This window comes from Erpetoichthys calabaricus, chromosome 1, assembly GCF_900747795.2.
Source record: "Erpetoichthys calabaricus chromosome 1, fErpCal1.3, whole genome shotgun sequence".
NCBI classification, from domain to species: domain Eukaryota; kingdom Metazoa; phylum Chordata; class Cladistia; order Polypteriformes; family Polypteridae; genus Erpetoichthys; species Erpetoichthys calabaricus.
Genome location: NC_041394.2, coordinates 89073060 through 89087148, shown reverse-complemented (window position 1 = coordinate 89087148; position 14089 = coordinate 89073060). Strand labels below are relative to the sequence as shown.

The 14089-nt window shown below is 38.0% G+C and overlaps 1 protein-coding gene and 1 long non-coding RNA gene across 2 annotated transcripts in view; both read right to left on the bottom strand.

The window, feature by feature from the left end:
* LOC127526581 (uncharacterized) overlaps positions 1-14089 on the bottom strand; it is a 182561-nt gene that overhangs the window by 136338 nt on the left and 32134 nt on the right. The gene's annotated exons all lie outside the window — the stretch shown is intronic.
* The window catches only part of rce1a (Ras converting CAAX endopeptidase 1a), a 42200-nt gene that overhangs the window by 13254 nt on the left and 14857 nt on the right, over positions 1-14089 (bottom strand). The window contains exon 4 of the mRNA XM_028803223.2: positions 4951-5029. Within this exon, the coding sequence (XP_028659056.1) occupies positions 4951-5029 (79 nt within the window). The remainder of the gene's footprint in view (positions 1-4950; positions 5030-14089) is intronic.

Below are 14089 nucleotides of genomic sequence, written 5' to 3'. Positions count from 1 at the left end.
AGTGCTTGCTCCCACATGTTGAGGTTAAGCTCAAAAAAAAAAAAACACACTCACACTACGGTTGTTGGCAATCATAGTGACCACATTTTATCAGGTCATTCCCATTTTCATGAACGTTTCTGTGTCAGTTTTTGATGCATGGAATATTACTTTTACTAAGATAGCTCTGCTAACTTTAGAACAGGACCCAACAGACATGTTTTACACATTAGTTTTACCGAAGACTGACCAAGAATCAGCACCTTCTTATATTCCATTAAAACATTATATAATCCATTATCTTATATTACTGCTATGAGATGTTTAAGGACAGAGTTTCATACTGTATAAGTCTATTAAGAAAACCCATGGAAACAGAAGAATGTACAAACTTAACATAGGCATCAAGCAACACTTGCTGGGGTTATGATACTGATGCACAAAAGTGTGCAATATAAAAATAAACTAAGTTTAATAGCATAATACTAAAACCTATTATTTGTACTTTTCTGAGCATGCAATAACTTTCTTAAACAATAAACTACACCACGAGTGATCCCTGAAGAAAACATGGAATGAAATGCCTTCAGAGATGGAGGTCCGTGAGGTGGTGCAAATAAATAAATAAATAAATAAATACAAAATACTACACAAAAGCACTGTCCTTTCTCATCTTCCATCTTCCTCAATCCCAGCCTGTCTCTCTTGCCATTGGGCCTTTCCACAGAATGGTGTCACAACTCCAGATTCATAAAAGCAATGGCCAAAGGCAACTTTTATCTCAATTCTGAAGTCATTTTTACTATAAACCCTCCAATCATTAGTGATTAAATATTTTGCATATAGGGACACCGCAATACAACAGTCTCAAATCCTGTGCAGCACCAAGTGAAAGCTTACCCAGTTAGGAATCCTACACGGTCACTAATTAAGTCAAAAGTTTAGTAGATTATAGTCAAGCTCTGCATGGCATGGCATCTGTCTCAACCGCTGTATTCAGAACCAGGAACCCTGCTTAATTATCTGCGGTCTAGCTTCCGGACATTCCCATATTTATTGGCAGCGATTTAGGTTTTTTTTTTAATTTAATTTAATTAATTTAAGTTAATGGTGATTGGACAATTATTGATGCACTATTTCATGTTCATGTCAAGCTGTGGTATTGCATGAGGAGGTTGGAGTGGCAGAGAAGTACGTAAGAGCTGCACAGGATATGTACGAGGGAAGTGTGACAGTGGTAAGGTCTGCCGTAGGAGCGATGGATGCATTCAACGTGCAGGTGGGATTACATCAGGGATCAGCTCTGAGACCTTTCTTATTTGCAATGGTGATGGACAGGCTGACAGACGCGATTAGACAAGAGTCCCCATGGACTATGATGTTTGCTGATGACGGTGTGATCTGTAGCGATAGTAGGGAGCAGGTTGAGGAGACCTTGGAGAGGTGGAGATATGCTCTAGAAAGAAGAGGAATGAAGGTCAGTAGGAACAAGACAGAATACTTGTGTATAAATGAGAGGGAGGTCAGTGGAATGGCGAGGATGTAGGGAGTAGAGTTGACGAAGGTGGATGAGTTTAAATACTTGGGATCAACAGTACAGAGTAATGGGGATCGTGGAAGAGAGGTGAAGAAGAGAGTGCTGGCAGGGTGGAATGGGTGGAGAAGAGTGTCAGGAGTGATTTGTGACAGACGGGTATCAGCAAGAATGAAAGGGAAGGTCTACAGGATGCTAGTGAGACCAGCTATGTTACTGTATATGGGTTGGAGACGGTGGCACTGACCAGAAAGCAGGAGACAGAGCTGAAGGTAGCAGAGTTAAAGATGCTAAGATTTGTACTGGGTGTGACAAGGATTGACAGGATTAGACATGAGTACATTAGAGGGTCAGCTCAAGTTGGACGATTGGGAGACAAAGTCAGAGAGGCGAGATTGCATTGGTTTGGACATGTGCAGAGGAGAGATGCTGGGTATATTGGGAGAAGGATACTAAGGATAGAGCTGCCAGGGAAGAGGAAAAGGGGAAGGCCTAAACAAAGGTTTATGGATGTGGTGAGAGAGGACATGCAGGTGTTGGGTGTAACAGAACAAGATGCAGAGGACAGAAAGATATGGAAGAAGATCCACTGTGGCAACCCCTAATGGAAGCAGCCAACAGAAGAAGTTGTCAATGATTTACAGATCACAACTGCCATTAACGTAACTGCAGATGAGCAAGCGTGACTTTACAGAGATGGTAACTTCAAAAATCAATGATTTGGTTACTTCTCTAATGAAACAGCCCTTCATAAATCATTCACTTGAAAAAAAAGAAGATAAAGGGGCTTGGACTGGACCAACCTGACTTAAGAAATCAGCAGCAGGCAAGTGATCAAGGACAAACTTACACACTGACTTTTTCCTGCTTCTGATATGACAAAACAGAGTTGGCTAACTGGAGGTGTAAGTAATGCCTTCTTTTGCTTTTTCTGTTTCAAAGTGTCGGCACCAAAGCGACAGGGGTAAAAGACCTAAAACATCTTTCAGATAGACCAGTGTTTTTCAACCAGTGTGCCGTCGACATAGTGTAGCACACTTTGATCTGAACCTGAGGGGGACAAGCTCCATAGGCGATAGGTCTACTAGGAGAAGCTGACATAAACTCAGCTCCACAATCACCATGTCAGAGCACTTTCTGGTTGCTAGAGTTCATCTGCCCCGGGTGTGTGATTGCCAATGAGCTTCACATGGCTGCTGGACAGTGGGCATAACAGTTGCCTCTGAGGCAGAGTAGGGAAGATAAAGGGGCGAAGCAGCTAAGTGATGCCACCAAAGTGCTCTTTAAGTGCCATGTCTGTGAACGGTGATCTCAGAGCTCCTTTTTTCTTTTTTTTGTTTTAAAAACCAGCTTCTCCGGTACTCCCGGCCTTTCAGGAAATTGATCACGGTGTACAAGATATAATAATATATGTATAACATATAATGAGTTTGTGGTTAGTGTAAAAAAAAAAAAAAAAAAAAAAAAAAAAAAAAAGTGGCGCGTCTTGGGATGATTTTGGTTACAAAATGTGCCATTACAATGGGGGTTGGGAAAGAGGTTGGATTTTATAATGTGAATTTGTGCCCAGGTGAGGTAAACCTGGCAAACTTGCAATTTTCAGTTGCAGACTTCATTTACATAATCTTAGTGAGCTAGAGACAATCATAGTCCCATGACTTCGTGTTGTGGCATACCCAGCAACATGGACCAATCAGTCTGTGACTATCCTCAACAAAAAATGCACAGGTTTGAATTGTCTTAAATCGTAGGGTTGCACTTTGTCATTCTCTCTGTGAGAACTAATCAGTGCTCAGGTGGAAATACAATGCAGCTACAAGAAATAAGGAATGTGGATGTTTTGGACCTCGCAATCAGAAAGCAAGCGTGTCTGTGAAATGTCTCATGTTTTATATACCACGAGAAAATGGAAAAAAAGAGAAGAAAAATGGACCAAGACTGCAACTCAACTGGAAAGCATTCATAAGGCACCAACTATTTCAGGCAGTACATTATTGGCCGTCAGAAAAAGAGACAAAAAAGAGACGAGGTTGCAATGCTTTGAAAATATGAATGTATGCTGGGAACCTGTCACAGAGTTATGAAGTTTGTTATCCCCCATGATTTCTAGTCGTGTAATCTGACAACTTCAGATGACAAGATCACCTACTGTGGTCATAAAGTGAGACAATCCCTCTGACTATAAGTCTTGGAATGTTCCAATGACTTTCTATAACCATAATCTTTGGCAATCAGAGATTGTTAGCATATTTCCAGTGAAACAAAGAAAATTTGGTTATGATCATGTCTTATCTTGAGCACAAAATACCAAGCAGGTTTAAATCTGTATTTACGGAGTACACCAAGTTAATTATGCAGACAGAACATAAATATGCCCGGCTACAGTTTAAACTCTGAAGTAGAAAAGACACTAGAGCTTCTACTTTTAAGCATCAAACTGCTCAATTGTAAATGCAGATAAATTAACAGTACTGCTTGTTACAGCTTAGGTGACAGATTTGAACCCAGCTAGTATAGGTGATAAGTAAAATTTTAATTATTAGTAGTAAAATGATAGTTAGTGGTAGGACCTACACTTTTATAAATGTACAGATATTTCCATCCATCCATCCATTTTCCAATCCGAACACAGGGTCACGGGGGTCTGCTGGAGCCAATCCCAGCCAACACAGGGCACAAGGCAGGAGCCAATCCCGGGCAGGGTGCCAACCCACCGCAGTGTACAGATATTTACAAATTCATATTATATATAATAATAATTCTTTGCATTTAGCCCATCTGGCACAGTGTTCGGCACCACTGTCTCACAGACTCTTATCAGACTTCTGTCCACACAGAGTGTTTAGGTTTTTTTTTCTTTTTCAAATACAGATTCTGATTTTCCCTTTACATCACAATTCTCAACTGTCCCAGTATTAGTGAGTGTGAGTAAACATTACTGTGCCCTCTAACATATCTACAGAACAGTCCACAACTTACTCTAACATTCTGTCCGATACTTCTCCCATTGACACTAAAAATGGCAAAAGACATTTGTATTTTATAATTAAAAAGCAAAAACACCAAAATATTACTCTCTCTCTAGCAAGGAGACAATTAGCTTTAGTGAAAATAAAAAGTACAATTAGAATTCAGCTAAAATTATTAGAAAAGTAAATGTGCCACCTATACATTTTTGTGAACAAAAAAAATCCAAATTTTGTTCAGCTTTAAGGCATTTATAAATGCAGAAAAGTCTTGAAAACCATAAAACTCTTCATTATTTAAAATATTAGAATCACTTTCACAAACTTGAAGACATACTCTGAGCTTTATGGCTTGATTTCCCAAAAAGCTACTTCTCCATTTTGAACTTCATTGACAAAACAGCGAACACAATTTTTCCAACTTAAATCTGTAAGCACAAAGTGACTTTAACTACTAACTGGATAACTTACCAAAGTAAACTTTAAGGCCATCGATAAAATCCCATGGGCAATCCATTGTCAGCTGTATTAAGGGGCCCAGAAACAATACCTGTAATAGAAATGTTATTTATTAAACAAATATTGTCCTTCCTCTACACACATGACTTTTGTGGTTGAAAACAGTTTTAAAATTAAGCTACTTGCAGTAAACATACAGTGAAAATAGTAGTTTTACATAGCATGACATAAAGAATCAAACCCTAATATTAGACAAATTTAACCTTATATGAGAAAAAAAATTACTAAGTTAATAATTGCTCAACAGAAAACAAACTAACATTTCCAGAAGTCAGTATATCGTTCCATACTGCTTCCGAAACAATTAAGGTGGTAAATTGAAAAAGGTGCTGCTAATCCAAATTACTGAAGACTCCGAAAACGTGAATCATCTACATAAAGGCAAAACTCTTTAACAGTTTGGCAAGAAACATCCATTTTTATGGTTTGACCATGCCAAGTCCAAAATCTCAGAGAAGCAATTAATGCTGTTCCTCTGTCTGAGATGGGTTTGACAGGCTAGTTACACTTTAAATTCCACTATTCTACAATAAGGAGGATTATTTAGAAATAGAACACATTTAAAAAATTGTTTAGTGTCTTTGCACAACTGTAGGTCCCAGCAAATTTATGCAAAGATCAGACTATATGATGCCGCAAGACATTGCAAAGAATCCAGTGCCTTCATCTGGAGTTGTACAGGCCTCTGCCCACATGGTACATAGAACAGTTGATAAATCAACTATGATTAAAAGAAATAAGCAATATAGCCTTTACAGAAGAGGGGCCAGAAAAAGCCATTATTCTCCAAAAAGAAATTGGCAGCAAAAAATTATGATTTCAAAATTTAAAATGAACAAACTTGAAGACTTTTGAAAAAATGTCACAGCCTAACAGTGTATTACTGCTACTTCATAAAACCATCAATCACTTGTGGAAGGGTGAGGATTTAAAATATAGACACCAGAATGAAATAACTTGCAATCTTCGAGTCTGTCTTGAAGTCTTATTTATTAGAATAAGGAAATGTGAGACCAAAAATAATCAAGCAATACGGTAACAATTTAAAATACACCAGTAAATAAACAACTGAATGGTTACTGCTACTATTCAAGATTTAAAGAGTGTGTGTAATTGAAGAGGAGTCACTCCAAATTTCATCTTGTTTGCAAAGAATTTGAAGCCACAGAAAAGAACATTCAGCACCTTCCCACACTAAAAAGCAAAAACGAACATTTTCAGACAGTTCAAAACACTGTTGATGCCTCTGCTTCTTTAATTGTTTGTATACCCATCACACTTCGTCTTCAGCTGGATCTTGTTTGTTTTACCCCAACTCCTAACCACAAAGCAGATCAACCACAGCAGCACCAGGAGTACAGAACTACCTTGCAGTTCACCTACATTTTCCCAGCCTGTTCTATCTGATTCGGCTTCTCTAGTGCTCATGTTATGAACATCACAATGATGGTCTTGTCAGTTCTTAAAATCTTTGGACTAGAGACACTGGAACTATGGTGTTGCACCTTGGTGTAAATGACATCAGATTTCACCAGACAAAAAGTGGTGAAGGAGGGCTTCACTTTTTCAAGTCGTGAGGGAGTGGACTCCAGCTATTAAAGTATTGATCTCCAGACTGCTGACAATAATAAGATGATCAGACAAGAGTTATAGTAGATTTCTATCTATGAATGACTGCGTAAGACCCTTCTATAAGGGACCCAATATTGGTTACATCGACAACTGGGATATTTTCAGGGATAGTACACATTTCTACAGAAGGGCCAGACTGCACCCCAGTAGATTCAGGGATTAGGTCCCCTCTGCAAACATTACTGAGGTAATACAACATTCTTCACAAACTTTCATTACTCATAATAAAAGCTATAACCTTACAGAAAAATTTAATAATATGAAATGGCCCTATCTAAAGAGGTGCAATGCTTCAAATAAATTGCAAACAGATTTTCTTAAGAGCATAATAAGTTTGGTGTTAATGTCAGTAACTTCATTATCAACAGCTTCTGCACAGGTGTCACTTTCTGAAACTCTTAATATTGCATTATTTAATATTACATCATTCAATAGTAAAACATTTTATACTAATAATCTTATTATTGATAGGAAAACAGCCCTTTTAATTCTATGTAAAATGTGGCTCAATAGTGATTGATCTGCAGTACTTTTTGAGGCAGCATCACTGAACTTTAATTTTACTCAGTGTAGGAAGTAAAGAAAGGCAGTAGGTTAGTAAACATTTTCTCTTAGAATGTAAATTTTAAAGGATGCCAGACTCTGTAGTTTAACATCTTTTGAGTATTTGTCATCACTCTTGCAGGAGTACCACGTTGACTTGATCGCTTTTTATCGACTGCCAAAATATAATGCCTCATTTATTTTTTGAATTTTTTACATTATTATTAATTTTAATTAAAAGCAAATAAACATCTATACAATCAAATCAAACTTAACAAAACCAAAATTCAACCTCCACCCAAAAGAAAGAAAGAAGAGCTAGCCAAGAAAGCAAATCTTTGAAGCAACAAGGAAGGAAGAGCATTCTTTTCCCTGATATAAAAGATTATTGTAAAATATTGATTAGATACTGCCATATTTTAAAAAAAAAGTTTTGAACAGATCTTCTGAGTGAGAGCTTGTTTTTTCCAATTTCAGATAGGTGGTGGGTTGGGAATTTTTCCAGTTGGGCAAGACAACTCTGTGTGCTAGTAGTAAGGTAAAGGCAATTACGATTTGTTTGTCCTTCTCTACTTTACGCCCATCTCGGAGTAAACCAAACATAGCTGTTAATGGGTTAAGAGTGATTATAGTACTAAGGCTATCTGATAGGCATTCAGGATTTTGTCCAAAACAATGTTAAATTGGTGCATGTGCAAAACATATGGCTCAGTGATTGGAAAGCTACAAAATGTATAGATATTTTCAAAGCTTTTGACTATATTTAATAACACCTAGTTTACAAGTAAAAATGGGGCCACATAATAAGACTGGTTAATGAATATTGGTATATACGATCATTACTATATTTTCTTTAATGTAATAAGATTAAACTACCTATTGACAGGTGCAGATGTCTAACTGAGAACTATAGGAACTCCTGCTCTTCTGCTCCACTATTTGCATGGTGTAATGTCATGAATTTAAAATTTATAATTTATTTTTTGCCCACACAAAAAAAATTTAATTGAATTTTAAAAGGGTAGTTAACATCAAATTGTCTTCTCACCTGAATTGTATCACCTTAAAACATCTGTTTTGACAGTTTTACCTCTGACTGTGCTGATTATCTTATTACTTAGAAACAGAACTCTGACAGCCAGCCAATCATAAGTGTTTAACAACCCAAGTCACAAAGTTGTATCCTGAAGCCGTATCACAGAGCCCAAATCACGAAGAAACCCCATATCACATATCATGAAGACGAGAATTTTAATATAAATATGTCTTCAACAGCACAGTACAGAAAGAGAAGAACAGCAATGACAAAAAGAAAAGGCGACCTAAACAAAGTATAGAGCAAGATTTGTGTGACCATTTCATCTCAATGTCGCAGAACATAACTCAGGCATTTAGCCAATAATTGTTTTAAAAAAAAAAAAAAAGAAAAAAAAAAGCCACCCTACAAACATTCATCATTGACATCTTCAACTGAAGTCTCTTTTTCAAGACATATACTGTATATACAGTAATCCCTCCTCCATCACGGGGGTTGCGCTCCAGAGCCACCCGCGAAATAAGAAAATCCGCGAAGTAGAAACCATATGTTCATGTGGTTATTTTTATATATTTTAAGCCCTTATAAACTCTCCCACACTATTATAAACATTTCACGCACAATTATACAGCATAAACCCTTTATATTCTCTTAGATATTAGGTAAGATTCATTGAAATTATGTATGTAAACACAGTTTACATACAGTAAAACCTAAATATTATTTTAAAGATATCGAGCGTCTCCGATATCACATATGTTACAGCCATTACGACAGACAGGCCACCATCAATAAATACGTACAATGCAAGAAAAATTGTATACAATAAAATGTGTGTACAGTGACACTAAACTATGTACATGTAATAAGTACTGTACGTAAATAATTAATTATGGTTACTCACCAACAATGACACGACGACTTGTCCGATAACGATGAGTTTAATTTTACTGCACATCAAAGGATAGCGTTACAGCTCTTCTAAAGGAGCCTCTTCAGGTGACTGTTTAGCACCGCCATTGTTCTTCTTCCATCACTCTTCAACCCAAATCCCTAAAGCAGATTCCATCTAGACTACTGCCTTACAACGTCCACTTGCAACTCATTTTGTGCCCTGGTTAAAAGACACTGCGGCCGTAGATCTTATACGCTTTTCCTCCTTTTTAAATAAAAAGAATCGTGGACTCATTTATGCTGTAATGGTGTCCTGCAGCAGTGTAGCTGTTTCCTTCCTTCAACATATCCAAAACTTTTACCTTTTCTGCAATCATTTGCATCTTCTGTTGGCGCTTGTGCATGTTAATGCTGAATGAGTGAGATTAGTACTTCCTGGTTAATGCAGCACTCCGTCGCTGAGCCAATCAGCAGCACACAGGAACTTAACCGCATGCTCTGATTGGGTAGCTTCTCAGCCATCCACCAATAGCGTCCCTTGTTTCAATTCAAATGCGTCCCTTGTTTGAATTCAAATGGGCAAATCAACTGAGGAAGCACACGTACTGTAGACCGCAGACATCCGCGAAGCAGTGAAAAATCCGTGATATATATTCACATATGCTTACATTTAAAATCCGCGATGGAGTGAAGCCGCGAAAGACGAAGCGCGATATAGCGGGGGATCACTGTATATACACATCAAGAGTGATGGAAGTAATCAGGTAAATATTTAGAGTACCTGGAGCAGTTAGGAGGTGCAATATGAAAAATGCAAGGTTTTATCGGGCTGCAGATAAAAGCTATATCCAATAGTGATCAGTACATAAAGTAAGACTTTCCTTAGTTGCTAAATGGCCTATAGCCAAGGATGTTGAGCCTTTGTATGTCTGAATATATTGGAGACCAAAAGTAATATTTAGATCTGTGACATATTTAAGACATCGTACATTGTTTGTGCCAAAGATACAGTAAGTCTCTAGACTAGGGAGTGATGCATAATTCATACGGCAATTTTGTCTGTGTGTATGGGTTAATCCTGAGATGCGAGAGTAGACCAATCTGATAAACGAACTTGGTGAGTTCACTTACCCCTGACGAAAGCAAGAAAGGGTAATACAAGGGGAATACTAAGATTATACACAAGGTTATCTCAGTTAATAGTCAGGTGGTTAAAGTCCCCCTGTAAACTTGCCTTTTTAATGTTACTAAAAAGATGTGCGTTGAAAAATTACGTCTGCATTGAACTTTCTATAACTCACTACAAAAATAAGATCCTTTACCCTAATGCTTTCCACGGGAAACCACATGGTCTCACTAAGATGAGGTCATCATCCAACTGAAGAGGATTTGCGTTTAAATTCTGTTTCACATACACAGCAACTACACCCCTTTTCTGTTCTTCCTATTCTTCTTTAAAAATGTGTAACCCTCTATATAATACTTATCCCCATTTTTTTTTTATTTAGCCTGGTTTCTGTTATTGCTACTGTATATCATAAGTATGCTTCTCTACATACAACTCCAACTCACTTGTGTTATTTTTTGATACTTCTAGCATTAAAGCAAGCTACTTTTAATGTGTTACTCATTTTACTTTTACATTTAAACAGTAGATTACTATTTACACAAATATGCATTTTTATTTTAACACTACTGTTTGTTCCTCCATGTACTGTTCTAAACCTGGCCTGTCCTAAACTCTCTGCCTCCCCACAAAGGCTAGTTTAAACAATCCTCGACCAACGTATTCATAAGCCTCCCAAACACATTGGTGCCTTTTCCAGTTCAGATGTAACCTGTCATAACAGAACAGGTTCCATCTGTTCCCAAAAGAGTCCCAGTGCCCCATAAACTTATACCCTTCTACACTACACCAAGATTTGAGCCACGCTTTAAGCCTTCTAATCTCCTCAATCCCACCTGGACTGGCGTGTGGCACAGGCAAAACTTCAGAGAAGACTACCTTGTCAATTCTGCTCTTCAGAATAGCACCTAACTCTGTAAATTTGGATCACAGAATTGACAAAACTACCTTTATGTACGCCATTGGTTCCAACATGGACAATGACAACTGGATCCACCCGCACTCTGCCCAAGAGGCTATACACCCTTCCAGGGAGGTCTCCAACCTGTGCACCCAGAAGATAACACACTGTGCGAGATTCTCAGTCTCTGGAGCAAATCTACGCTTCAATCCCCCTAATGATTGAGTTCCCAATTATCACTACCTCTCTCTTTCTGGGAACTGTTTGAGTTAGTCCACTGGGACTCCTCATGTCTGCCTACAACTTCAGAATCTTCAGAAACACTATCCTGCTCCACAACAACCTGAAAACTGTTTGACACTTCCAATTCTGGGGTTGATGCCCCTGGACAGTGTGCAAAATTTACTTTGCGCATTGTGACTGTGACCCACCTATCTCTATCTGTCTGGTCTGGAATCTTCTCTCACACCATCTTTGGCATGCACTCTCTAAAGGACACTTAGGCCAGCTGCACCAATTCTCTACTAAAACACAGGCCAGCGAACTCCTACTCCAGTTCAGTGACCCTGAGCTCAAGGTGCTTGATCAGCTGGCATCTCCAAGCTGTCCTCTAAAAAGTCCAATATTCAACAGGACTTAAATTGCACTGGCATAATTATTAAAATTAAATGATTTAACGTAAAGCTAAAACTAAAAGAAATTAGATTAATTATTTTACACTTTCTAGGCTCTTAAGCTCCTGTAATATTCTCCCCCTCGACTGCCTGCTGTATTTTTCTTTCTATGAGGTTAAGTTTTTTTCTCTATCTGCTCTCCTACCCTTGCTCTCTTTTTATCCCTTACTTAAAAACTCTCCTTTCGCACCATTTGTACTCCTTCATATTAATGAACCCTTACACTGCCGCTCTCTTAACTGCTTTACTTTCCTGACTGCTAAGAACTGTCCAATCCAGAAAAACTTTAATGAATATCCACCGCTTGTCAATTTCATACTGTTTTGTCTTCTCCTATAGCTGCTTGCTATCAGCTTTTAAAGCTAGCCACCTGCCTATATGCCACAAAGTCTTCCACTTTACCACTTTAAAGTGAGCTGCTGCCCTTCTCTTTTTTGACCCACTAAGGAAAAATTGTCGCTACTATGCTGGTTATTTACTTAGAGACTCCAGCATCAGCTACTGCCGATGCCCTGCCTAGCCGATGCTGGTTTGAAAACAAACAAGTACACGTACCACCTAACTTCCTTTAATGTCTGAAGTGATATCCTTCACATCTTCTATAACTTTGTGGCAGCCACTACGATTTTCTATGCTGTGGTGTGCTGGGCTGGTAACATCACGTCAGGAGAGGTCCATCAAATTAACATCAGGGTCTTTAGCAACACCCCATCTCTAACGGCAGTGATGCAGGGACAGCTCTATAGCTGCTTTGCTGCATCAGGTAAACAGTAAACCAAAGGGTAAAGTAATAGGTTGTCCTCTGCAGGATCAAGCTTACAGTGTAACGTGCTTGTTGCACAATGTTTAGAACATTTAACACTGAGCTTTGACCTGCTCTTCCTCTCACTCTCCTGATCTCTCTCCTCCAGTCCACATCTGCCACAGCAGTGATTCCAAGCTGCTGCTGGTGTTCTAATCTGAACATGGGAGCTAAAGCAGGATGCTTGGCCATGTCACAGCTCCTATCTCGTGTGCTGAAGTAACAGCATCTATTTTGAATGATGTCTTGAGACTATGCCTGCCTTCGCTATACAGTAATAAAGTCCCTGTATTTTCCTTGAAAACCTAGAATCACCTTCTTGTGTCACGTGCAACTCTGTGACCCAAGCTTGAGCACTTCTTATACTGTTAAAAATATTTAATTTGAAAATGAGACATTAGATGCTTAGAACTTTTTTTTTTTTTTTTTTTTTTAAATATAGACAGAATTACAGGTATGATACCGAATAAAAACAATATGTTAGATGAAGATGAAGGCATGATTCCAAATGCTTTCGTCACGTCATACTTCTTCATTCCAGAATGAACGTTTTCCAGGATTGTTACGTTTTTTTTCAGCGTAAATAGAATCCATTTCTCACTTTTTCTGTTCACCTCAAAGAAAACTTTGAGAACCACTATGAAACTCGAACAGTACATTATCCGCACATGAAACAGCTACCCACATGGACACCAGGTGGAGCAGTGACTCAGAATTCAGCTAAGTTTATGATGTTGCGCCTACACTCTTACCAAGACTGGGCAAGACCGGAAATTTCACAACAGACTGTCTCTTTCTTTGAGACAGCCTGTTGCACGGTTCCTAAGACTCTGCGTGGAGAGTGTAGGTGCGGCATAAAGTACTTTTTGCATTGCATTATCATCTTCAGTGGCCATTTTTGATCCAAAAAACGTTACACTGAAATTTACATTTCATTAAAACAAAATTTGTTCAACTTGATGTTGTATGAACATTTGTTAGGGCCAACAAAAAGAATTTGTTATTAATTTTGTTACTTCAGTATAGGCTATAAAGGGATTTAACCTGTACCACAGCAATATGTTTGCTTAATTCCTCAATGTGACTATAGAAGCCATTGCAGAAATTTTCTTTCTTTTGATTTTTCTTGCTTTACAGTCATTCTGGTTTCTGTTCAGACCAAAGAGGTTGTGTATATTTATTTACTTATCTACATATTTATGTATTTATTTATTTAAAGAGCTTCTATAAAAAGCCAAATTTTCTCCTGGGGACATAAAAGTTCTATCAATCAGATTAAGGGTCCCATCATTTTTATTTTTTCCATGCCATAATTTATGTTATTATTTGAAATATTCTGTTGAACCAAAACTCTAAAGCAAAGTCTGATTTTTGTTAAATACCGAATAAACAATGATGGGTGCCAATTACTTTTGTCACTTTCAAGTTATTTCAGAGACAATTGTGGGTTGTTCTTTTTTCATGGAGGGGCACCAACACATTT